A 23833-nucleotide genomic window follows, 5' to 3' on the forward strand; every position below is an offset into this window, starting at 1 on the left:
AGCCATCCTCGTCATGGTGAGGGGGCTTTGGGCCCTTGCTCTGGCACCCCTGTTTGCTGTGCTCAACAACTGGGTGGAGATCCGACTGGACACCCACAAGATCCTGTGCGAGTATTGGAGGCCAGTGGCTGAGTGGGCATTGGCATCTGGCCGCTTCTGCTTGAGGCCATGGCCCATCTTGTGGTCATTGTGAATGTGAGCATGGGGTAAAGGAGGGGCATACAGGGTCAGAGGGGGAAATAGAGATAAGAGACGGGGAAAGGTGGCTTAGGAATAGGGAAATGCGGGCTGAATTCCAGGGTCAGAGACAGGAAAATAAGAGGTAGATTGCTAGAATTCTAGGCGCAGGCTCATCCTGCCCACGGGAGTGGGTTTGGACCCAGCTGGGGGTAGTTGGGAGACTGGGCCTTGGAGTATCTCTGGCTCTGCAGGCTTTCCTCCTCGCCTTCACCTCGGACCTAATGCATCTCCTGTACCAGTAGGAACTCCACAGCCTAACAGGAGCTTTGTCAGCTGCACAACTGCGCGCGCACGTCCAGCCTACCTTGCCCAGGAGGACCTCACGCCCTGCAAGTGGGAGCTCAAGGCGGGGGTCTGGGCCTGTCTGGGAGGGGCGGAGCGCTGAGCCTGGGGGACCGCCGGGGCCTGGCTGTGGGAGCCGGGTGCTGAATCCGGAGGCGGAGCGGTGAGCCCGTGGGAGGGGGGGCGGGGCCTAACTGGGAGGACAAGCAGCTGAGTCTGCGCGGCGGACTGCTGGGCCGAGCTGGGGGGCGGGGTACAGCTAAAGGGGCGGGGCCAGGCTCCAGGGCCGGGAGGGGCGGGAGAGCCTCGCTGACCTCGCGCCCTCCTCAGCTTAGGTACGCGGCCCTTCGCGATCCACAGGGGAACCTCTTCTACTGGAAGCTGCTGGACGTGCGTCTGGGTCTCTTCGTCGCCTTCGAGGTAGGTTCAGCTATTTGTGTGTGGGACAGACTTGGGTTCAAGTTCAAGCGCCGCCGCCGCCCAGCTGTAAATGGGGGGGGGGTATGCTGTAGAATAGGATCGTTAGGAAGATTCGGTGTCAAGCACTTGCACAGTGTCCAGCACATTGTAGGTGCTCAATAAATTAATAGCACTGCTACTACTATTATCTTTAGACAACAGACCTGGAGGAAGGAGAGGAGGCGTGCTCCCTCTGGCTTTGCTTAGGATCCTTTCTCCAGCCCTGCTTCTACCAGGGTCCCTAGTGTTACGGGTTTCGAATTATATCTGTGTCTTTGGGCAAATGACCACCGTTTTATGCTTCAGTCTCTTCACCTGTAAAACAGGAGTAGTAATTGTACTCACCTGCTAGTGTTGTTGTGAGGATTAAGTGAGTTAATACCCGGGAAACCTCAGAATGGTGCCTTGCACTTAGTAAGCGCTCCATAAATTAAGGTAGCTAAGGGACTCATTCTCTCTTTGGCTCCCCCTTGCCCCCAGCACGTGGTGCTCTTCGTGCGCCTCCTCGCCTGGCTGGTGCCTGACGTTCCAGCCGCCCTGGTTACCAAAATAAAGCGCGAGCGCTATCTGGCCATGCAGGAGCCTGCGGACAACCGGTCGGCGCTGCTTTAGGTCCGCACGGCTGAAGGACCCGGACCCCTCCCCTGACCACGCCCCTCGACCCGCCCTCAGGCCTTCGCTTGGCTCTCTCTTGCCCCGCCCTCTGGTTTGGCTTCTTCCAGAGGGAGAATCGGCCCACTTCCCTCTCCTTTCCGCCTGGCCCCGCCCTTCACCAAACTCCGCCCACGCCCCGCCCCCTCTATGACATTATCCCCACTGGAGTCCCCTCTGCTCTCCTGGGCCAAACTATTCAGCCTGACCAAGCCATGCTTTCTGTCCTCTGCAGCAGGGGCTCTGTCCCCAGAGCCCAGGACCAGGGGCGAGTGATGCGGGACTGCCCTTCAAGAACCCTAGGTTCCCCAGGTGCTTCCTTCCATTTGGGGTCCTCTGCCTTTGGCCAGGGGTCTGGGCAGTACCTTGGCCAGCGGCCCCAAGGTCAGCCTCGGAACTGGGATGAGAGGATTAGAGCTCTCTGAAGACCGCTAGTCCTGCATTGCCTCCTTCTCTCTGTCCCCATCTCCTGTTCTATGTGCAGTGCTGGCAATAAACCTCTCTCTGCCCCCCAGTGTGCCACTTGTCCACGGACACCTGGTTTCCACACACACTGTGCAGTGTCTCTTCATTATGCCGAGATGCTCTGGAGGCCAAGGGAGTGGAGGGACCCCAATCACTCAGTACTGAATGGTCACCAGTGGGTGGGGGAGAGTTCACTGGGATCTGGGCCCTGGACACCTGTCCCATATGCTCATGGAGGCCTGCAGTGTATGAATAATAGTAAAAGGGTTTAGTCAGGAGAGCTGAGACACCTCCCAACAGACATTTACACACTTTTCACTAGATCCTCCCAAAAGCCTGGTGACATGGTCCTGGGCAGTGGCTAAGGATAGAGGTTGGTGGTTGAGTCAGAGACCTGGCTTTGAATATTAGTTCTGACACCTATTAGCTGTATGACCTTGGGTAAGTGATTTAATACCTTGGATCTCAGTTTCCTATCTTTTTTTTTTTTTTAAGATTTATTTATTCATGTGACAGAGAGACAGCCAGCGAGAGAGGGAACACAAGCAGGGGGAGTGGGAGAGGAAGAAGCAGGCCCCCAGCGGAGGAGCCCGAAGTGGGACTCGATCCCGGAACGCCGGGATCACGCCCTGAGCCGAAGGCAGACGCTTAACGCCTGCGCTACCCAGGCGCCCCTCAGTTTCATATCTATAAAATAGAGACTTCATAGAGCTGATGAGAGATTGAATGGGATAATCCCCCTGATTTAACATGTATAAGCCTCATGTCCTCATCTGGTAAGTGGGAGCAGTAACAGGGTCATGGTGAAGATCGAATGAATACAGTGTCCCCCGCTTTTCAGAAGTTTGCGTTATACCACTTGGCTTTCACCGAAGACCTCTATTAGTACCTGTTTGCACTAACCGGAAGAAATCCAAAGAAAATGTTTGCTTTAGCGAAAAAGGTGAAAAAGGGAAAATAGCATTCAACATTTGTTTTGCCGTGATCTCTTAGAGAGGCAGCACACGCCCTAAGCAGAGAGCCTGCCCCACCAAGCTTTTCCTTGGCACGGCACTCAGCATCTCAGTATCAAGCCACCAGAGCTCTGAACTGTGTCCGGGAGCATCTGTGCTTTATCTCAATTTATTTTGTGTATCTGTTAGCAAGTTGTGTCCTCAAATATCAGAAAAGCCTAAGAGAGGTGATTTTTGGGGTATGGAAACGCTAAAAACATTTTTCCATATACATTAATGGTAATTGCTTCTTTGTTTTATGCCATTTTGGCTTAGGAAAGCTTTTGTAGGAATGCTCTACTTTTGGGTAGTGGGGGAAACCTGTAAACAGATGTGAAGTGCTCAGAACAGAGCCTGGCACACCGTGTACAATAAGTTATTAGCAACACGAGTATTGGTATTTGCGTACATACTGATATTAACACTGAGTGTCTAGCAATTACCAAGTGCTTAAATAAATGGCAGGTAGTATGAGGAAGAGAACAGCTTTCCCTTTCACGGGCTTGGGAAGAGCACATGGTTGCGGCAGCCTCCTTTCTGGAGGCTAGTTCTGTTTGGGCTATTGGTTTATTGAGGGCTCCTTCGTTGAGGACTAGAGTCTGGGAAGGCTTCCTGGTGGAGGAGGCCATTGGAAATGGCAAGGTGGGTCATTCCAGGCAGCAGGGGAGTGTGGGTCATTCATGAGAGCAGTGATGCTGGAGGGTCGGCCAGGATGGTCCAGGACGGTCCACATCACCACCTTTCATGATTTCCATCCCTCCGCGGTAGAGATGAGAGTTCCTATTTATAGGTGCTGTGGCCAGCTCAGAGAGGGCGGGCAAACTGCAGAGTTCTCAGGGTCCCTGAGGAGTCCAGAGCTTGGGAGGTTCTCTGTGAAGCCTCTCCTCCCCCAGCACGTCTTACATTTGGGAAGCTTCAGAAGAGGGGTGACCTGTTTCTTGGGCAGAAAAGCAGTGCTTCCCCCATCTTTAGGACATCGGTCTGGGGTCCTTCAGAGCCTCTCCTGGGCATAGGACTCCCATTGTTCCAGCCCCCCTCTTGTACCCCAGACTGGCCAAACCGGTTCTGGGGAAGGGGGGCGGGGAGCAGGCACGTTGAGACAGCCGCCTGCCCGCCTGCAAGGTTCCCTCCGCCTTCGCCTCCCCCCTCCCCGCCCCACACAATACCCAGGATCGTGCACTGCCTGGCTCAGGGGCCATGCTGACATCGCCCCCTGAGGACCCGGCTGCAACCCCAGAGCCCCCAGGTGGTCTGGAGCCCTGGACCGTGTCGGAGGCTGGACGGAGGTCCCTGGCTGAGGTAGGGCCCCACCCTGCTGCCAGCAGTCCCATCCTCCTCCCGCCAGTCTTCCCAGAGTGAGTCCTTTGTGCTGCCTGCCCGGCCTCTGATCCTGGCTCCCACCCACTTATGGCCTCCTGGGGCTCCACCGCCTGTTTGGCCTGGATCCCCTTTCCAGCCATGACCTTCCACTCGGCTTTGTCCCTGAAGGGGCACAGGGGCCATGGCAGGGCCCTACTTCTCTGGGCACTGGGGCAAGGAGAACCAGGGAGGGGGCAGGGAAATCGTGGGCGCAGGAAGCCAGAGGTGGTCTCCCTGAACCATAGCAGTATCCAGAGACCCTCTCTGCCAGCCTTGCCAAGTGGGCCCATTGTCCGTGTGATTAGCAGTGCCCACTGGATGGGGCCCTCCTTGGCCCCTGCCTGTCCTTCTCTGCCCGAAGAGACACTCATGATGACACGAGTTTCCTAGAGGGGGCAGCCAGGAGAGACCTTCCATGCTACTTTACAGATGGGGACACTGAGGCCCAGGAACAGGCTATGACTCGCCTAGGGCCACACAGCTGGGAATGCCAACACTGGACTTAAGCCTTAGCAGGGGTTTTCCCCTGTGGGTTCCAGAATGACCCTTGGCACTAGAGTATCTGGTCATCATGTCTGGGGCAGGGAATGACCCTGCTACTTGGGGCCAGCTCTCTTCCTGAGGCTTTTTCCTTTTTTCTTCCTAGCAGAGATGAGCTGCACACAATACGAACACAGCTCAACCCCTCCTTGGTCCCGAGCACTGAGGTTGAGTGGGCCACATCTTTGGAAGGCCACAGGGCTGGTTTCCCAGCTAGATGGGGCATTTCCATTGCCTTTTAGTCTGGACAGAGGTGGAGGTTGACTCACCCCTGCCTTTCCCCCTAGGGACCTGCCTCCAGCCTCCTCTCTACTGAAAACCTACCACCTTCCCCTGGCATTCGCCCAGGCTTCTCCTCTAAGCCTTTATAGGGGTGCTCCTGCCCCAAGGCTTCCATGGTTTTGCTCATTTATCCTTGTAACTCAGGAGGGCATGGGGGGTGTGCTCCCCGCCTTCCAGGGGCTTCCCGAATCCAAGTAGAGAGGATCTCCCAGAATACAAGGGCACAGGGGCACGTGTGTATTCTTGCACATGGGTCCCCACAGAAGCAAGTGGGACTTCTGTGTTGAGGACTTCAGATCCTGGAGAGAAAGAGACCTCTCCGGCAGGCAGCGGTCCCGAGTCTCCTTCCACATGCTCCTACAATGAAGGGTGGGTCTCAGCCTCACCAACTCAGTTTCCCTGTTCATGTGACGGCCCAAGCCACCTGCCTGACTAGAGAAAGACTAATCACAATACTCAGGAGACTGACTGTCAACTACAAAGCTCCCACTATGTGCGAGGGGCTTTACGTGTGCTGTCATTTCCTGTCATATTAGTGTTTTAAAGCTGGTATGACTAGCTTATTTATCAGATGAGCAAACAGAGACGTGGTCAGATGGACAGAGGTTTAAGGTATAAACTAAAGTTGTCCCTGTGGGGAGAGCCTGGCTGAGTAACTGTCTCTTAGGAGCAGCCCCACCCCACCCCAGGCAGGGACTGAAGAGAGCAGGGGAGCAGCTGGGTGGCTATGCAGATAGAGTGGTCCCCCACTAGGTCCTTTCCTCCGTCCCTCCTTCATCCCACGGTCACTGACACTGTCACTGTTTCTCTCAGGTCAAGATTTTCTCCCTATCGATGTTTACTGGGTCCCTGGGTATTTCGGCCGGAATAGTTAGCCATTACTTCCTCCAGGAAGCCTTCCTGGAATGCTCAGGTCAAGTTGAGCCCAGCGCTGATGGTTCCTCTGGCTTGGCTCTCCTGCCAACCCGGATTGTAACTATTTTCATTTTTAGCTCCCTCACTAGACTGGCAAACCCATGGGCCACAAAACGTTTGTCCATCTGTCTCTCTGGGTTTTTCTGGGCTTTGCATCTGTCTCTGAGTATCTGGTCTGTGAAATTTTCAGTGTCTCTGTCTCTCTGTCTGCATCTCTGGGTCCCCATATGTCTCGGTGTCTGTGGTTTTCTGGGTTTGAGTGTTTTGGGGTGTCCCCTTCTGAGATGCTGCCTAAAGGGTCTCCGTATTTCTGGATCTCTATCTCTGTCTCTGTCCCCTGGGTCTCCTTGCCCTGCCAGGCTGGGCACTGCTCCTCTGGCCAGAGGGGACCTCTGGGGGGGTCCTTGCTGCCCCGCCTGCCCACAGTGAGGCCAGGCTAGGGTAGGCCCCCGCCCAGCCCGCTGCCTGCTCCCTCCCTCCCTACCGCTTGCCTCACCACAGGGTTTGATGAATCAAACTCTTTGTCTGGGTGGGATCTCCCCCAGCCAGCTGGGCAGAGAGAGGGCTTCCCCCTCCGGAGCAGAACAAGATCAGCAGCAGCCCTCGGCTGGAGAGGTGAGGGGCTGCAGGAGGGCAGCCGGTGGAGGGCCAGGGGGAAGGGCTGTGGGGGCTCGGATCCCTCTATCATCAGGCCTGTCCCGAGGCTACGGCAGACTCCTTGGGGATGACTTCCTGCCCAGAGAGGACCCGGTCAGCCTGGCTCGATCCCGGGGCTGGCAGCCAGGGTAGGGAAGAACCCCTCTCTCGCCCCAGGCTGGGAGCTGGGACATCTCCCTGCCCTTCCCCGGGAGGGCCTAGCCTGATCTGGGTAGTGGCCCGCCTGCCAGCCTGTGACCCTCCCAGCCAGCTTGGCAGGGTGTGGGCACCGCTCGGCACTGAAGGCTGCAACTCTGGGCATGGGAGAGGAGGTTGGGTAATACCAAGCAAAGACTTCTGGGCCGGTGTGTTGGTGTCTATATCTCGGCGTGTGAGTATGAATGGAACAGGAGTGTGAGAAAGCTTGACGGGATACATAAATATCTGATGGGTCAGCGTGTGTGTGTGTGTGTGTGTGTGTGTGTATGTGAGAAAGAGTCTGTGAACATACGTAGTTGTGTGAAAAGTGTGTGAATGCGTGAGCCTGTGAATGTGAAGTGTCTGAGTGTCCCTATGAAATGTGTATGTCCCTGTGTGTACTTGGAAGAGAATGCGTGTGCAAGTGCATGAATTGTGCAACAACATATGTATCTGTGTGTCTGGTCATAGGTCAGTGAGAGTTGAAAATGCGCGAGGTGGTTAAAAGCACAGACTCAGAAGCTAGACTGCCTGGGTTTGAGTCCTGACTCCCCCATATGCCAAATAACCTGTGCCTCACCTTACCTCACCTATAAAATGGAGATAAAAACAGCATCAACTCAGGGTTCTGAAGATTACATGAAATAATATATATAAAGCATCTGGCCTGCCATTCAGTAAGTGCCAAATAAGTATTAGCTGTAACTAAGCAATTAGGTGTGGTGTGCTTGTGCAGATGTGTGTGCACGTTTGTACACCAGCGTTTGTCCGGGCCTCCGAGGCAAAGGTGGCTTGCTGGCCAGCCCTGCTGTTCTGTGTCTGCCTTTCATGCCTTTTCCCCTGCAGGCTCAGGTGGGTGGCAGAGCAAAGGAGGAATGGACTGTGGGCCACCTGCCACCCTCCAGTCCCACCTGGCTGGGCCGCGTGGCACTGCCCGCCGCCCCATAGCTGTGTGCCAGCAGGAGAGTCTGTCCTTTGCAGAGTTGCCCACCCTGCAGCCCCCAAGTCCTGTGTGTCTGGATCTCTTCCCTGTTGCCCCAGAGGGGCTTCGGGCTCCTGGCAGCCGCTGGTCCCTGGGGACCCCTGCTCCTCTCCAAGGGCTGCTATGGCCACCATCCCCGGAAGTCCCAGACACCGAGATCTCCACCAGTGGGGGGATGCGGCCCAGCAGGGCTGGCAGCTGGCCACACTGTCCTAGTGCCCAGCCCCCAGCTCTGGAGGGACCCTGGAGTCCCCAGCACCCACAGCCACAGCGTCGGGCCAGTCACGGCTCAGAGAAGAAGTCGGCCTGTGAGTCACTCTGGGTGAGGGGGTGGTGGCCCAGTGGGGCAGATAGGGGAGAAGTTGGGTGGCTCTTTTAAGACTCTTAAGTCCCAGAGTTCCCCAAACAGGCAGGACAAGTGGTAGATTTTAGTGATAAGAGAACTGGAGCTCAGGGACGACAAGTGACTTGTTGGAGGTTGCACAGCAAATGAGTGGCTGTCCTGGCCTCCTTGGCCCTTTGCCCACTGCAATCAGGCACTGTGCTCTCTCTACTACCCCTCTTGTCGATTGCATTTTGGACGGCGGGGTGGGGGTGGGGCAGATTCTGGCAAAAACATTGACCTCTCTCCCTCAGATGCTCAGGGCCACAGGGTAGCACCAGGGAGGAGTGGAGAGAACCCCAATGGATGCCAGCCTGTGCTCTCACCCCACTTCCCTGTAGGGCGCAAGATGCGGGTATATCAGCGTGAAGAGCTCCCTGGCAGCCCTGAAGCCCACACTGTCTTCCTGGAGCACGGCCAGACAGCAGAGCAGGCCCTGAGCACTGAGGAGCCTAGGACACTGGAGCTGTCTGGACCCTCCCGTGTAGGCCTGGAGGGGCCTGAACGGAGGCGCTTCTCAGCCTCTGAGTTGATGACCCGTCTGCACACTTCCCTGCGCCTGGGGCGGAATTCAGCAGCCCGGGTGCTGACCCCAGGGTCAGGCACTGGTGCAGCTCGGGAAGGTACCAGCTTCTCCCCTGGGCCCTAAGAGCAGGCCAGGAGCCAGAGGCACCATGGGGCACAGCCCACACCTGAGACTGGGTGCTGGGCAGCTGGAGTGTGGCACCCATTCTTGGAGCCACCCACCCTCAGCTCTCTCCCTCTCCAGGAAAAGCACCTGGAAGGGAGTCGCGCAGCGTCGAGATGAGGGTGGACGGTTTGGCGATGCCAGTCCCTGTTGACCCGAGCAGGGGCCATAGCGGCTGGCCCGAGCCCAGGTACCATCTCCCACTCCGCGCTCCGTCCGAGGAGGGGGTGCAGGCAAAGAAGGGCCCTGACACTGTCCCTTTCCTAGGCTGGACACGCAGGAAGAGCTGGCTCTGGGTTCCAGGAGCGCCAGCGAGCGGCGCCAGTCACGGTTTCTCCTTAACAGTACGTGGGAGGAAGGGGCTGGGGTCTGGGGGTTTGGCGAGTTGAGAGGGGGAGAGAGAACTGAATCTCAGTAGCAAGCACAGTGGCTAGCCCGCCGTGGGGGCGCAAGCAGTGTTCTGGAAGGCGTGAGTGAGTGAGTGAGTGAACGAGTTCCCGGTGTCCCGCTCCCCGAACCGTCCGAAAGGCTGGCCGAGCGAGGCAGGATCTCGGGGAGCCGGGCAGGAGCCGGACCGGGCAGGCGGGCGCCCCACGGCCCTCCCCCGCCCCTCTCCCCGCCCAGCGGTCCTCTACCAGGAATACAGCGACGTGGCCAGCGCCCGCGAACTGCGGCGGCAGCAGCGCGAGGAGGAGGGCCCGGGGGACGAGGCGGAGGGCGCGGAGGAGGGGCCCGGGCCGCCGCGCGCCAACCTCTCCCCGAGCAGCTCCTTCCGGGCGCAGCGCTCGGCGCGAGGCTCCACCTTCTCGCTGTGGCAGGACATCCCCGACGTGCGCGGCAGCGGCGTCCTGGCCACGCTGAGCCTGCGCGACTGCAAACTGCAGGAGGTGGGCGCCGGGAGCCGGCGGGGCGGGGCCGGCGGGGCTGCCAGCCGGGGAGGTGGCCCTGGGGCCCGCGGGGGCGGGGCCGCAGACGGGGCGGGACCAGGAGGATGGGGTCCCCCGACTGAGCGGGGGTCCCGGGCCCTGGGTTACCGGGCCAGTGGGACTGCACACCGCTGGAGGTGGGTGTGGGACCCAGCGGGGAAAGCGGGGCCACAAGAGGGCGGGGCCGGCGGGACCGTCCATGCGAAAGGTGGGTGCAAGGACCTGACAAAGTGGGACCGGCTGCTAGCGGGGACCGGAGCAGTGCAGCAGAAGGCGAGAGCCGCGGCGGGACCGAGGGGTGGGGCCAGGGGCGGGGCCAACAAGGCCAGCAGAGGGGCGGAGTCAGGCTGGGCCAGCCCAGGGGGGGGGCGAAAGCAAGGACCTCTGGATGGAAAACGCCTGGTGGGCGAAGGACAGAGCGGGGCTCGGCGCGGGGGCGGGGCTAAATGAAGCGCTCCCCGCTCGAGGGGCAGGCCTGATGGGTGGAGCTAGGGGCTCAGTCAAGGTCTTCAGTTGAGTTTGAACAATTGCGCGCGGCAAGAGGTGGTCCCCTTCACGCTCCAGGCACCAGGTCATCGGAGGTGGGGCGTCTAAGGAGGTGGTGTCCAGGGCTTGGACAGCAGGGGGAGGGGGAAAGGCATGGCGGGGTCGGGAGGTCGGGTGGTAAGTGATGTCACAGTGTCCGGGGTGGGCTGGTCCGGCCCTTTCAACCCCGCCTCCACCCTCACTCAGGCCAAGTTTGAGCTGATCACGTCCGAAGCCTCATACATCCACAGCCTGTCGGTGGCCGTGGGCCACTTCTTAGGATCTGCTGAGCTGAGCGAATGTCTGGGAGTGCAGGACAAGCAGTGGCTGTTCTCCAAACTGCCCGAGGTCAAGAGCACCAGCGAGAGGTGAGGGAGTAGTCTGGTCAGGTGTGTGTTTGTGGGGGGAGGGTACCAGGAGAAAGCCTGTGATTGGCTGGGCTCCAGGTCTGGGGTCTCTCCTTGGCCCTGACCTCGACCCCTCGCTGGACCCCTCAGGTTCCTGCAGGACCTGGAGCAGCGGCTAGAGGCAGATGTCCTGCGTTTCAGCGTGTGTGACATTGTGTTGCACCACTGTCCAGCCTTCCGCCGAGTGTACCTGCCCTACGTCACCAACCAGGCCTACCAGGAGCGCACCTACCAGCGCCTGCTGTAGGGCTGGAGGCTCTGAAGGGGGGCGGGGAGGATAAAGGGAGTCTTAAGTGGGAGCGGGTATGGAGGACTGGGCGAGGAGGGGTGACCTAGGAGGGGAGTGGTTCCTGAACAGGGCTGTCTGACCAGGATCAGGTTAGACCCAACCCCAAGGGGCAGGAAGGATATGCGGAGAAGGCACCTGAAAAACCAAGAGGGTGGCTGGGGTCATGCGTCCTGGCAGTTCATAGTCTCCATGAGCCCCTCTGTGACCCCGGGCCCCTTCCCATCCTCCAGCCTGGAGAACCCCAAGTTCCCTGGCATCCTGGCTCGCCTGGAGGAGTCTCCCGTATGCCAACGTCTGCCCCTCACCTCCTTCCTTATCTTGCCGTTCCAGAGAATCACCCGCCTCAAGATGCTGGTGGAGGTACCTGGAGGGCACCGGGCCACAGTGAGGGCTGTGCGGGTGGGGGTGGGGCATGATGGTGCTGTGCCTTCCACAGTCCCTCTGGGGTAACCATGGGTGAGCAGGGTTATGGGTGGAGGTCCCGGCCTGCCTCACTGCACCGACCCCACCCTCCAGAACATCCTGAAGAGGACAGCACAGGGGTCTGAAGACGAAGACATGGCCACCAAAGCCTTCAATGCACTCAAGGAGGTGAGCTCAGCTCCCCCCTCCGCCCCCCTAGATCCCCGGTATATCTCTAAATGAGCCCCAGCCATCAGAGCCTCTGGTCTCCAGGTGGGAGCCTGAGGCTAGGCTCTGGGAGCCGGGGTGGGGGTGGGGGGCACAGGTGACTCTCCCACGGCCTCCCCAGCTGGTGCAGGAGTGCAATGCCAGCGTGCAGTCCATGAAGAGGACAGAGGAGCTTATCCACCTGAGCAAGAAGATCCACTTTGAGGGCAAGGTGCATGCCTGCAGCTGGCGGGATGGGGTCCGCAAAGGGGCAGCTCTTGTTTCCTCCGGCCAGTTCCTCACTCGCCTCCCCCACCCCTTCCCGTTCTGTGCTTTCTGCCCTGCTGTCCGGGGCCTGACCCGCCCTCCCCCTTGCCTCCTCCATCCTTCCAGATCTTCCCACTGATCTCTCAGGCCCGCTGGCTGGTTCGGCACGGGGAACTGGTGGAGCTGGCCCCACTGCCCGCAGCGCCCCCCGCCAAGCTGAAGCTGTCCAGCAAGGCCGTCTACCTGCATCTCTTCAATGACTGCTTGCTGCTGTCCCGGCGGAAGGAGTGAGTCTGGGCAGGGTGGCGGAAGTAGATTGGAGCCAGGTCCCTTCTTCCCCATCATGAAGCTCACAAACAGTCCATCACGGGGCCTGGGAGCCCCTGTCTGTGCTGCTGGGGCACCCTGAGCCTTGGAGGCTCCCCCAGAAAAGGCAGGTGAAGCAAGGGCAGTTTTCCAGACCGGAGAACCAAGGGCGGAGTGTCCGCACAGGGCTCGATGCAGCTCTGAGCTTAAGCCCCAAGTAGAGCAGAGATGAAGAGCCCAGTCGTGGAGCCCCAGCTCTGTCTGGACTCATTGTGATGATGGCCAGCAGTTACTGAGCGTCTGTGCTGTGCGGGGCGCGCTGCGTGCGTTATTCTCTTTCGCCCTCTCAACATCTCCCTGGAAAGCAGGCTCCCTTGTTAGTCTCAAGATCCTGGATCTAGTAAGTGCAGGAGCCAGGAGGCCAGGTCTGTCTGATGTCCAATCCCAGGCTCTTACCCACGGTGTTACTTATCTCCCATCTGTAGTATAGAGACTACCGTGTACGGAGACTCAGGGTGATAATAATACGTGGAAGGAGCTTAGCACAGTGCCTGGCACGCATGAACACTCGCGTGGTATTAGCTGTGATTATTTTCAGTTTGGATGAAGGAGAGGTCTTTCTGAGTGAGGTAAGCCTTAAGGCTGGATGTGATGAAGAAAGGACTTCTTTGACTATGGGAAGGGTTCATTCCTGGTTCATTCATTCATTCACTAAAGTGTCACTGAACCCCTGTTCTCTTCTGGGCCCTGACGGGTGCCAGGGACATTTCTGCCGACAGGAGCTCTCAGGACAGTGAAGATATATCCTGATCACCACCTGGTCAGGGTTTTGAGGGGAAAGGTGCACTCCTGTAGCATCCCCCTGGCATGAGGTGAGAATCAGGAAAGCTTCAAGGAGGAAGGGACATTTGAGCTGGGTTTTGAAGGATACATAGGAGTTTCCAGCTAGAGAAAGAGTTTGGGAGGATATAGAGAAGTCACAGTAAGGTGTAACAGCAGAGTGTGTTTGGGGCATGATGAAGCCTAATGTGGCTGGATTTGTAGAGGGGAAGGGCAGGAGAAGGAGGTTGGGTTGTTGCAAGTCATAGTACGGAGGGTGGGCTTTCCAAGGGCCATGGGGAGCATTCAGAGTTAAGCAAACGAGTGACATTTTACTCCTGGCTAGTTTGGAGGATGGACTGGAAGGGAAGAGACCAGAAGCTATTACCATTGCCCAGGTGAGAGTAGATGCCCCAAAAGTGGTGGGGGGCCTGTGGGAAGCGGATTCCAGGGACAATAGGGAGTTAGGAGCATGGAGTTGCTGGTGGGATGTGCGGGGAGAAGGAGGGAAGAGGCCGGAATAATGGCTGGGTTTCCACCCGGGCCACTTGATGAAGTCTTTCCCCGGAATGGGGAACAGTGAAGGCGTCTGGTTTGGAGTGGGAGATACTGACTTCTGTTGAGACAGGTGGAGAAGAAGGAATCTGGGGGACCTCCTTGACCCACTCCCCTGCCCATCCTTCCCACAAGTGTTTATTGAACCCAAATGATGGGCCAGGCAGTGTCAAGCCCTGGGACAGAATGGCAAGCGAGAGACAGAGTTTTGCTACTATACCAGTCGGATGACACTAAGCAGCCCAGGGGGCTCATCCGAGGGGCTCCCCACTGGCTCTTTGGAACAGGGACTCGGTGGGGAGCAGTTCAGAGAGAACTTGAAAGCATGCCCAGGGGCAGGGACTAGTTTTTGTCACCTTCCACTGCTATCAGGGAGTCATCGGGAATGGCGCTCCCCATTCCTTGTGGGGACTCTGCTGGCTGTTAGGGAGGTGATGCCCTTCCGCAGCCAAGTTTCCCTGGGGAGGAGCCTGAGGGGCAGCCACCCCCTTCTTCTGATCGGAATCCCCCTGTCCTGAGGCTGGGGTTGGGAGCCCGAGGCTGAGCCAGGCTGACCTCCTCTCCCCCGGTCCTGCAGGCTGGGGAAGTTTGCCGTGTTTGTCCATGCCAGGATGGCCGAGCTCCAGGTCAAGGATCTAAGCCTGAAGCTTCAAGGCATCCCCGGCCACGTGTTCCTGCTTCAGCTCCTCCACCGGCCGCACGCGAAGCACCAGTTCCTGCTGAGGGCCCGGACGGAGTGAGTGCGCCTGGGCGTGGGGGAGAGAGGACCCCCGGGTAGGCACAAGGCCTTGCATGTCTGGCTGCCAGACGGTGGCAGAAGACAGACCTCGGGCGGAGCTGGCATCCCGCGGCTTCTGGGCCTGCTCTGTTCTTGTGCTCAGAGCGGGGCGGGGCCCCGGCTTGGGGACAGACGGGGCTGTTGGGTGAGGCCCTGGGGTGGGTCCTGAGTCTGGATATCATGCCCAATTCTCCCAGCCCGGTCTCACCACTCTGGCCCTGGGAGATTGCACTTTGCTCATTGTGACAACTCAGCCTCCCCCTCCCTAGAAGTGAGAAACAGCGATGGATCTCAGCCCTGTGCCCCTCCAGCTCCCGGGAGGATAAGGAGGTCTTCAGCGAGGGCCAAGGTAGCAGCCTGCCTCCCCCCACCCCGCCTCAAGGCCCACGTCCCCTGGGGCTGGGTCCCTCTTTCCTCTTCCCTTTTCCGCCCATCCTGGTGCCATGTCGCGGGCCAGCAGGGAGAGAGATCAGCCGGCCTGGGCCGGTAGGGGCTGCTGTGCAGATCCTTGAGAGAGGCGCAGTATTTACACAGGCCAAGCCAGCCCCCCCCCCCCCCCCCCGTGCGCTCACGGGGCACCTGATGGCAAAGCCTTTTGTATCCTCCCATTTCAACCCCACAGAAACCCATTCTACAAGTTAGAAAACAAAGGTTCAGAGAGGTTAAAGTGACTTGTCCAAGTTCACCCATCTGGTAAGCGACAGAGCTGAGACTGGAGCCCAGGTCTGACTCCGCCTTTGCCTCAGTTGCAAAGAGGGCAGGAACCAAAGGGGCCAGGGGGTGGGGGATCAGCTCTGTTGATAGAGAGGCTCCTCTCTGGAGTGTGAGTGAGGCCGGTAAGCCAGAGTGCTGGCCAGTCAGAGAGGGACCCTGATGTAGTGGATACCAGGCTGCTGTCGAAGGGGTATGAGTAGGGGAGTTAGGGCTGAGCTAGCAAAGGGAAAGGAAGGAAACTTGTTTCTACCCCTACTTGCCTAGCATCAGGCCTGGTGTTAGGGGCTTTTATGTGCATTTAGTTTACTTAATCCTCATGTTAACCCTGCTAGGTTGACTCATTTTTTCATATCTGAGAAAACAGGCTCAGAAATGTTAAGTAACTTGCCCAAGGTCAGACGGCCAGTGGGGAGCAGAGCTGGGATTCAAGCCAGGTCTGGCCCCAGAGTCTGTGGTTTTCCCCATACTGCCAGCCTGCCTACTGTGGAAGAAAGAGCCTAGGGCCTAGATTGAAGCAGGTTCTCTGGCTTGGGCTAAGAGTCCTGTTTGGGCTGTGGGGTGAGCTTCCCACTCCAGAGAGGTGGTCAGGGAAGGCCCCTGAAGGATGAAGAGGGGTGCCATGAAAAGATCTGGGGGGAAGTACTCCTGGAGGGAGGACAGGCAGTGCAAAGGCCCTGAGGCAAGAAGGAGCTCAGAATGTTGGGGGAACAGCAGGGCAGCCAGTGTTGCTGAGCTTCATGAGCAAGGGGCAGGGGGAGAGGGGAAGAGGGGAAGAGGGGAGGCTAGCAAGGAGGCAAGGGCCAGACCATGCAGGGCTTTGTAGGCTATGGGGAAGACTTTGGATTTTATTCGGGGGAGTGGGAAGCCCCGGAGGGTTATAACGGGGGGGGGGGAGGGGTGATGTAACTTGAATCCCCGTTGAGAAGGATGGATTAGACGGAGCCCTGGAGTAGTAACGGGGGCATATGAAGGGGTCATTACTGTTTTGTGGGGGCTGCCTGGGAGCAGTTGGACACTGTCCTAGAGGTCAGCATCAAGATGTTAGACTGAGCCAGGGAGGTGAGAGCCCTGGGAAATAACCCAAGCTGGGAGGGACTGGATTCACCAAGGGCTTGTGTTTAGGGTAAGAGAGGAGAGTGGCCAGGGTGGGCAGAGGGAGACGCAGAGAAAATGAAGCGGCAGCAGCCACCCTCCTACCCCTTTCCTTCCTCCTCCTACCCCTCCCCACCCCCAATCATCCTCCCCTGGGGACTCCCTCACTCTCCCTTGGACTGTCAGACCGCCCCCAGGTTCAGTGTGTCAGGACATACAAGGCTCTGCAGCCGGACGAGCTGACTCTGGAGAAGACTGACATCCTGGCTGTGAGGACCCAAACCAGTGACGGTGAGAGGGGCCTCCTGGGAAGGCTTCCCTAATGGGACCTGGGTGGGCAGGAGGTAGCTAGGTGGCTAAGATATCACAGGGAAAAGTTATGCAAGTGTTGATCAACCACAGCATGCAGGAATCAAGTTAGACAAGAGGAGGAACTTCCCGCTTATAAAGCTGGAGGATTCAGAGTGACTGATGGGGAAGAATGGGAAATACCCTTCTTAGAGGATGTCAGGAAAAACAGGTCAGAAGTTCATCTACAAGACTGCTAGAGGCAGGGTCCTTCCTGGAACTGGGATGCTGGGATGATGTCACCTCTGCCCCAGGGGTGCAGACAAGGCTTGCATCGGGGCCTAGGCATTCCCTGGCAGACCTGGCCCTGGTGTCCCTTCGATGCCACTGATGCTGCTCCTGGCCTGCGCGCCCCTAGGCTGGCTGGAGGGGGTCCGCCTGGCAGATGGTGAAAAGGGGTGGGTACCCCAGGCCTACGTGGAAGAGATCAGCAGCCTCAGTGCCCGCCTTCGAAACCTCCGAGAGAATAAGCGGATCACAAGTGCCACCAGCAAACTGGGGGAGCCCCCCGCATGATGGGCAGCCATGGTCTGGGACACCAGCTCCGTGCCCAGCTCCTGGACAGGTCTGGAGGGACCTACAGTGTCTCACGCCCCAGGCCACCACTGTTGTTCCATGGCCTGGCGTCCAGAGTCCAGCCTGGCCTCACGCTCCTCCAAGTCCACACTTCAGGGCCGACACCAGTTTCTTCCTCTGGCATAGGGACTGCACAGGTGACCTATGATATCTGGCAAGGACTGGGGCCTGCTCCCTTCACGCTGCCTGACTCTTGGTCCCTCTGGCAGGGACCCAGCTGGGGACAGCTCTGGTGCTGATGGGTGCTGGGACCTATATATATATAGATATATATAGATATAAATAGATATATAGATATATCTGGGGTCTTCTGGCCAGAGCCTGCATGGGCCTGGGGGCTGTGAGTTTTCTGTAAATAAACTCTCATGATGCCTTTGCTTGGAGTCTGTGAGCTGTCTGACGCTGCCCCCACCCCAGCCCTACTTCCTCCAACTAAAGATTAGGAGACCCTCTGGCTGCCTCCCAGTGGGAAGAGTTCACCTCTGAACCAGAGGAGGGGGCAGCAGGGCTGGGGATGAATGACACTGCTTTGGGCTGCAGTTGACAAAATACCAGATTCAACGAGGCTCGGAGAGCGAAGAGACTCCATTGGCTCTTGTGTGTCAGTATCATTGGGCCAAAACCCAGGTGTCGGCAGGCCCGTGCTCTGTCCTGTTTCGGGGATGTGTTCCAGGGGAGGACCGTTCCTTGCCTCTCCCAGCTCCGGTGGCTGCCAGCTTTCCTCGGCTGGTGGCCACGCCACTCAGTCTCTGCCTCCGTGGTCACATTGCCTTCTTCTCTGTGTGTCTGTGTCAGCTCTACCACTGCCTCCCAAGTATAAGGATACGTGGGGTTGCGTTTGGGGTCCGCCCAGATAATCTCTTCATCTCATAGTCCTTAACTTAAAGCCCACCTGAAAAAATCTATCCTCCCTCCCTTGTTTATCATGGAAGGTAACATTTACAAGTTCTAGGGATTAGGATGTGGATATCTTTCAGGGGACCATTTCTCAGCCTACCACAGTTCTCATAACTGAGAAGTGTATGGGCAGGGTGGGCTTCAAGCGAGGCTTGATCCAGGGGCTCCTGTGATGTCGCTGAGAACCCAGCTCTTTTCATTTTTCTTTTTTTTTTTTTTAAAGATTTTATTTATTTATTTGACAGAGATAGAGACAGCCAGCGAGAGAAGGAACACAAGCAGGGGGAGTGGGAGAGGAAGAAGCAGGCTCACAGTGGAAGAGCCTGATGTGGGGCTCGATCCCAGATCGCCGGGATCACGCCCTGAGCTGAAGGCAGACGCCTAACCGCTGTGCCACCCAGGCACCCCTCTTTTCATTTTTCTACTCGGTTGTCCTTGGTATTGTCTTCATCCTAAGGCTTCCAGGGGCTTCTTCATTTGCATCCAATGTAGAAGGAGGGAATTGTCTTTGTCCCAGCATTCCCTGTCAAAGTCTGGGGATGCTTTCTGACTAGACCCGCTTGGGTCACGTGGCTACCCCTGGGCTGATCACAGTGGCCAGGGGGTGGTGTGTGCTGACAGACCTGGCCTAGGTCATGCGCTTTAGCCCTGAAGCCAGGTTGGGGAGTTGTCTTTCTTGGAATCCCATGGATTCCCACGTGGAGTCTGATGGCGGCTGCACAGGAGGGATAGCTGCTGGGGAGGCCAATGTTCATTGAAACCCAAATCACCCAGGAGAGTGGAAGCACCTGGGAATGAGCTTGGAGATGTGAACACACCTGGGGGACCAGAGCTTCCTTCATCCTTCAAAAGGAGGGCATGGGGCAAAGAAAACGTGAGCCGGGTTGGTCCCAGAAGGCGAACATGGACAGCAGGGGAGACACTCAGACCCATGAAGAAGCTCTTGGGAATGGCCGCCTAACCTGAGGTGGTGCAGGGGGGTGGAGCCTGGGGGCAAAGGGGACAGACACGTTTGAATTTGAAGCCTGGTTCAGACGTTTATACCCAAGTGATTTTTTTTAAAAAGATTTTATTTATTTATTTGACAGAGATAGAGGCAGCCAGCGAGAGAGGGAACACAAGCAGGGGGAATGGGAGAGGAAGAAGCAGGCTCATAGCAGAGGAGCCTGATGTGGGGCTCGATCCCATAACGCCGGGATCACGCCCTGAGCCGAAGGCAGACGCTTAACCGTTGTGCTACCCAGGTGCCCCCCAAGTGATTTTTTTTTAAATGAAGTGTTTACTTTAGAATAATTGTAGATTTACAGAAACGTTTCGGAGGCGGGCCAGAGAGTTCCATATGCCGGTTTGCCTGCTGTTAACATCTTCCATCACCATGTACAGTTGTCAAGACGAAGAGACGAACACGGGTACATGACTGTTAACTGAACTCCAGATTTTATTCGGATTTCACCGGTTTTCCCACTAATGTCCTTTTTCTGGTCCAGGAATCTGATCCAGGATCCCACATTGCCTCTTGTTGTCACGTCTCCTTGGTGTCCTCTGGTCAGCAACAGTTTCTGTGTGCCCTCGGTTTCCACGTCCCTGACAATTTTAAAGCGTTCTGGTCAGAAATCTGTTAGACTGTCCCTCCGTTTGGGTTTCTCTGATGTTTTTCTTATGACTGGGCGGAAGTTCTGGGTTTGGGGGAAGAATACCTCAGAGGCCAAGTGCCCTTCTTGTCACATGATCTCAGGAGGCACGTGATGTCCACATGACTTATTATTGGTGACGTTAACCTTGATTACATGGTGAAGCTGGGGTCGGCCAGGCTTTCCCCACTGGGATGTTTACTACCTTCCCTTTCCCGTACTCTGTTCTTTGGAAGCAAGTGGAACCCACACTCGAGGCACACTCCTGCTTCCTGACGGGCGTATCTACCTATGTCCCATTATTTGGGATTCTTCTGTAAGGAGGATTTCTGTTCTTTTTCCCTATTTATGTAATCAGTCAGTTATAAAGGACCTGTGCCTTCATATGTCTTCCCTTTGGGCTATAGTTCAGTACTGAGTTATGTATTTTGTTCGAATCGTTCCAGCTTTGGCCATTGGGAGCTCTTTCCGATCCACTCCTGTGTCTGTTTTTGGTTTTTTTTTTTTCAAGATTTTATTTATTTATTTGACAGAGAGAGAGCACAAGCAGGGGGAGCGGCAGGCTCCCCGCTGAGCAAGGAGCCGCTATGGGGCTGATCGCGGGACCCTGGGTTCATGACCTGAGCTGAAGGCAGACATCTTAATGACTGAGCCACCCAGGCGCCCCTCCTGTGTCTGTTTGACATCCCCTTTCCTTTTTGCTTTTTGAGCATGTCCTTACTTGCTGGCGCTGTGAGATGCTCCAGGCTCGCCTTGTGCTTCCCCTGCCCGTGAGCTAGAACCAGTCATTTCTCTAAGGAGCGGAGCTGCTTTGATGGGAGGTGGTGTTCAGAAACCCAGATCTGGGCGCTGGGTGTGCTTGGGGCTATTGTGGTGTCACTGCTTCTAGGCCTTCCCCTTGGGTGGAGGTCGGAAATCTATCTCTCGATCTGTATCACATGATTGTAGGTAAGACACCGAATGGCTCTAAGCCCCTGTTACCACATCAGCAAAATGCGGATGGTGATAGCAATGCCTACTTTGTGCTGCTGTGAAAGAAAGTATTCCGGATCCGGGCGCCCGGCTGGCTCAGTCGGTAAAGTATCTGCCTTCGGCTCAGGTCATGATCCCAGGATCCTGGGATCCAGCCCCGCATTGGGTTCTTTGCTCAGTGGGGAGCCTGCTTCTGCTTCTCCCTCTCCTTCTGCTCCTCCCCACTGCTCATGCTTGCTCTCTCTCTCTCTCAAATAAATAAATAAAATCTTAAAAACAAACAAACACAGTATATAAGGTCGACATAGTGCCTGGCCCATCAGAAGTTGCCAAACATGGTGTCTTTTATTTTTATCGTGTCAGAGCTGCATAGCCAGAGTGTGGGGTCCCCTGGGATGCGGCGAAGCCTCTGTCCCTTGAAGATTTAAGGAACTCAGAAAGTCCAGGGTCAGGATTCCTCCACTGAGTGAAGACTGAAGGGCCTCTCTGCTTCTTTCAGTGCTGGATCTGCACGGGGAGGGCCAAGCTGGCACTAGGCTGGCCAAGCGGAGGAAACCCGCCCCTGGCACATCTGGGTGCTGGCTGACAGCTGAGTCTGCCCAAGGCTGCTGGGGGCCGGGCGGGGGGTGGCTGGCGGCTGCCTTTGGGGCCTTGCTGTCAGGCAGGGAGGCAGGGGCTGCACCATGCGCCACCAGGCCTGCTTCCCTCCTCTGCCACCTCCCCAGGAGGTATACCCAGGCAGGGCATCTCGAGGGAGCCCCTCTCTCAGTGGTACCTGCCTCTCCCTGTTAGGCCTGGCCTGGGTATCCGGCCTTGGCCGCAGACCTAGGCTCCTGCCCCTGCTTGCTGTGGGAGAAGGAGGAAGGTGGGGGTGGGACTGGCAGGACAGGAGATGAGGGCAGGCCTGTCTGGGGCAGGGGTTTTGGCCCCTGAGGCTGTCTGCTCAGCCAGTCTCCGAGCCCCTGTACCTCTGGGAGGCAAACTCAAGGCTTCCTGGAATCCCCTTCCCACCCAGCGCCCACTCCTTCTCTACAGTGACCGAGAGAGAGAGAGAGAGAGAGAGAGAGAGAGAGAGAGGATCACAAGCAGGGGGAGCGGGTGAGAGGGAGAAGCAGACTCCCCGCTGAGCAGGGATCCTGATGTGGGGCTCGATCCCAGGACCCTGGGATCATGAGCTGAGCTGAAGGCAGACGCTTAACAGACTGAGCCACCCAGGCACCCCTGATTTTATTATTATTTCAAGGATTTTATCCTGAAAGGAAACTGTTGAGAAGGAAATTTATTCAGTTGTTCATTTATAGGGCGCACTGAGCTTTCTGGGTGAGCCAGGAGCCAAAGCTTCTGCCCCAGCAGCAGGAACTAAGCACTGGGGCGGGTGTGGTGGGCAGCGGGGTGGGCGTGGGGTCAGCCTAACGTTTCTTTGTTGGTTCTCTCCTTCCTTCCTCCCTCCCTCCCTCCCTCCCTCCCTCCCTCCTTCCCTTCCTTCCTTCCTTCCCTCCTTCCCTCCTTTCTTCCTTCCTTCTTCTCTCTCTCTCTGCCTCTTTGTCTCTCTCCTTCTTTCTGATTCCCTTCATTCTCCACTCTCATCTGTGTCTCCTGGGGCGGGAGGGGGCGGGCACAGAAGCATCCACTGTCTGTAACAGGTGAGACAGACAAGTGACCGGACGCAAAGCAGGGGCTCCCAGACAGACTCAAGGGTCGGTGAGCGTGGGGGGCAGCAGGACCTCCCCTGTACTGTTAGCAGGGTTCCAACTGGCACAATGACTTTGGAAACACAGTTTGGCCGCATCTGCTAAGGGTGAGTGCACGACTACCCGGGGACCCAGCAAATCCCCTTCTTTCTCGGGGTATATACCCAACAGAAATGTGTACATGCGTGCCCTGAAAGACACGAACTAGAATGTTCATTGCAGTCCTATTTGTTAATGACCAAAATACTAAAAATGACCCAAACGCCCATCAGCGGCAAAATGGACAAAGTGTGGTCTATTCCCACGGGGCACACTGTACACGAAAGAGAATTAACCCTCTGCAAGCATGTTTAAGGACACAACCTAGACACAATGTGTGAGAAGCCAGACACAAAGAGGGCTTCTCACATGGTTGTATTCACATCAAGTACGAAAGCAGGCAGAACTCACTGATGGCGTAGAGGTCAGGGTGGGGCTATCGTGGGGCCAGAGTAGTAACTGGTGGGGGAGGAGTCCGAGGACGCCCTTTGTACAGGCTGCTCTCTTGGGGACAGTTCACTGAGCTGCACACAGAAAGTCTGTGTCCTTGATGTATGTGAGTTAAACTTCAACAGAAGCTTTGCCCCAGTAGGAGAAACCCTGGGGCTGTGGATGGGCAAATGAGGCAGCAGCCAGCTCTCACAGGAAGTCAGGGCAGGCTTCCTGGAGGCAGTGCCATCCAAGCTACATCTTGAGGGCTGACATGGATGTGGTAGGACAAGGAGGCAACAGAGCAGAGACCCGGGATTTGCCCTCCTCTGGGAGCAAGGAGCCCTTTCCAATCAGAAGAGAAGAGTCCAGGGGCTGGAGTCCTTGACCTGACCTTGACCTTGGCCTCCTCCTGCTCCTCTTCCATGTGGGAGGGCCCAAGGACCCTTGCTGCAGTATTTTTTCTGGGTTTTGATGGAGAGTTGCCTTCTGGTTCCAGCAGTTTAGCTGTAAGCCAGAACCATCCGGGCTTACAGATCTCTGTGGCTGGAAACTGAACCATTCTTTCAGATGAAGGACATTTGGTAAGAAAGGCCTTCAGAATTTGAAAGTTCAGGACCTGCACCTGACCCTCTGAGCACCTGCTGTGGGCCAGGGGCTGCCGGACCCTTTGCCACGGACGCCTCCAACGAGTTCCTCAACAACCCGCCCTGCAGGGCCGTGGAAGGGTGGGAGGACGTGCTTTGTAAACCGTGAAGTGCGGTGCACTCGGACAGGGCCTAAACCATTCCGTAACTGGTTACACGGTTGGGCCGTCCTGTGCGCATGGTGGGGGCAGTTGGGGGCTGGAGGGTGGTGTTGAAATTACAACCTGAAGTATCCAGCGACGGAC

The 23833-nt window shown here is 57.0% G+C and overlaps 1 protein-coding gene across 3 annotated transcripts; it reads left to right on the forward strand.

The window, feature by feature from the left end:
* The first annotated feature begins 777 nt into the window (after positions 1–777).
* Positions 778–17684, forward strand: ARHGEF19 (Rho guanine nucleotide exchange factor 19). Of its 3 annotated transcripts, none has more exons than XM_087858698.1 (17): positions 778–942; positions 1462–4388; positions 7866–8309; positions 8725–9006; positions 9153–9261; positions 9339–9415; positions 9696–9958; positions 10730–10890; positions 11020–11172; positions 11449–11578; positions 11735–11809; positions 11970–12059; positions 12221–12381; positions 14352–14510; positions 14822–14901; positions 16545–16649; positions 17065–17684. In XM_087858698.1, exons 3-17 carry the CDS (start codon positions 7895–7897, stop codon positions 17220–17222), a joined length of 2418 nt encoding a protein of 805 aa, XP_087714824.1. In that variant the 5' UTR covers positions 778–942; positions 1462–4388; positions 7866–7894; the 3' UTR covers positions 17223–17684. The 3 variants fall into 3 exon arrangements, with proteins under 3 accessions (XP_087714824.1, XP_087714825.1, XP_045660246.1); XM_087858699.1 differs by having other exon boundaries at positions 1462–1593; positions 1868–8309; XM_045804290.2 differs by having other exon boundaries at positions 2593–8309.
* The last annotated feature ends 6149 nt before the right edge of the window (positions 17685–23833 follow it).

This window comes from Ursus americanus, chromosome 33 (assembly GCF_024610735.1).
Source record: "Ursus americanus isolate L20-20 chromosome 33, mUrsAme1.1.p, whole genome shotgun sequence".
Classification (NCBI taxonomy): domain Eukaryota; kingdom Metazoa; phylum Chordata; class Mammalia; order Carnivora; family Ursidae; genus Ursus; species Ursus americanus.

Bases quoted from the DNA above. Each gene is read 5' to 3' on its own strand.
- ARHGEF19 (XM_087858698.1), top strand. From the start codon at position 7,895: ATGGACTGTGGGCCACCTGCCACCCTCCAGTCCCACCTGGCTGGGCCG. The intron at 9,262-9,338 runs GTACCATCTCCC...TCCCTTTCCTAG, and splicing joins AGCGGCTGGCCCGAGCCCAG to GCTGGACACGCAGGAAGAGC. The intron at 12,060-12,220 runs GTGCATGCCTGC...CCATCCTTCCAG, and splicing joins AGATCCACTTTGAGGGCAAG to ATCTTCCCACTGATCTCTCA.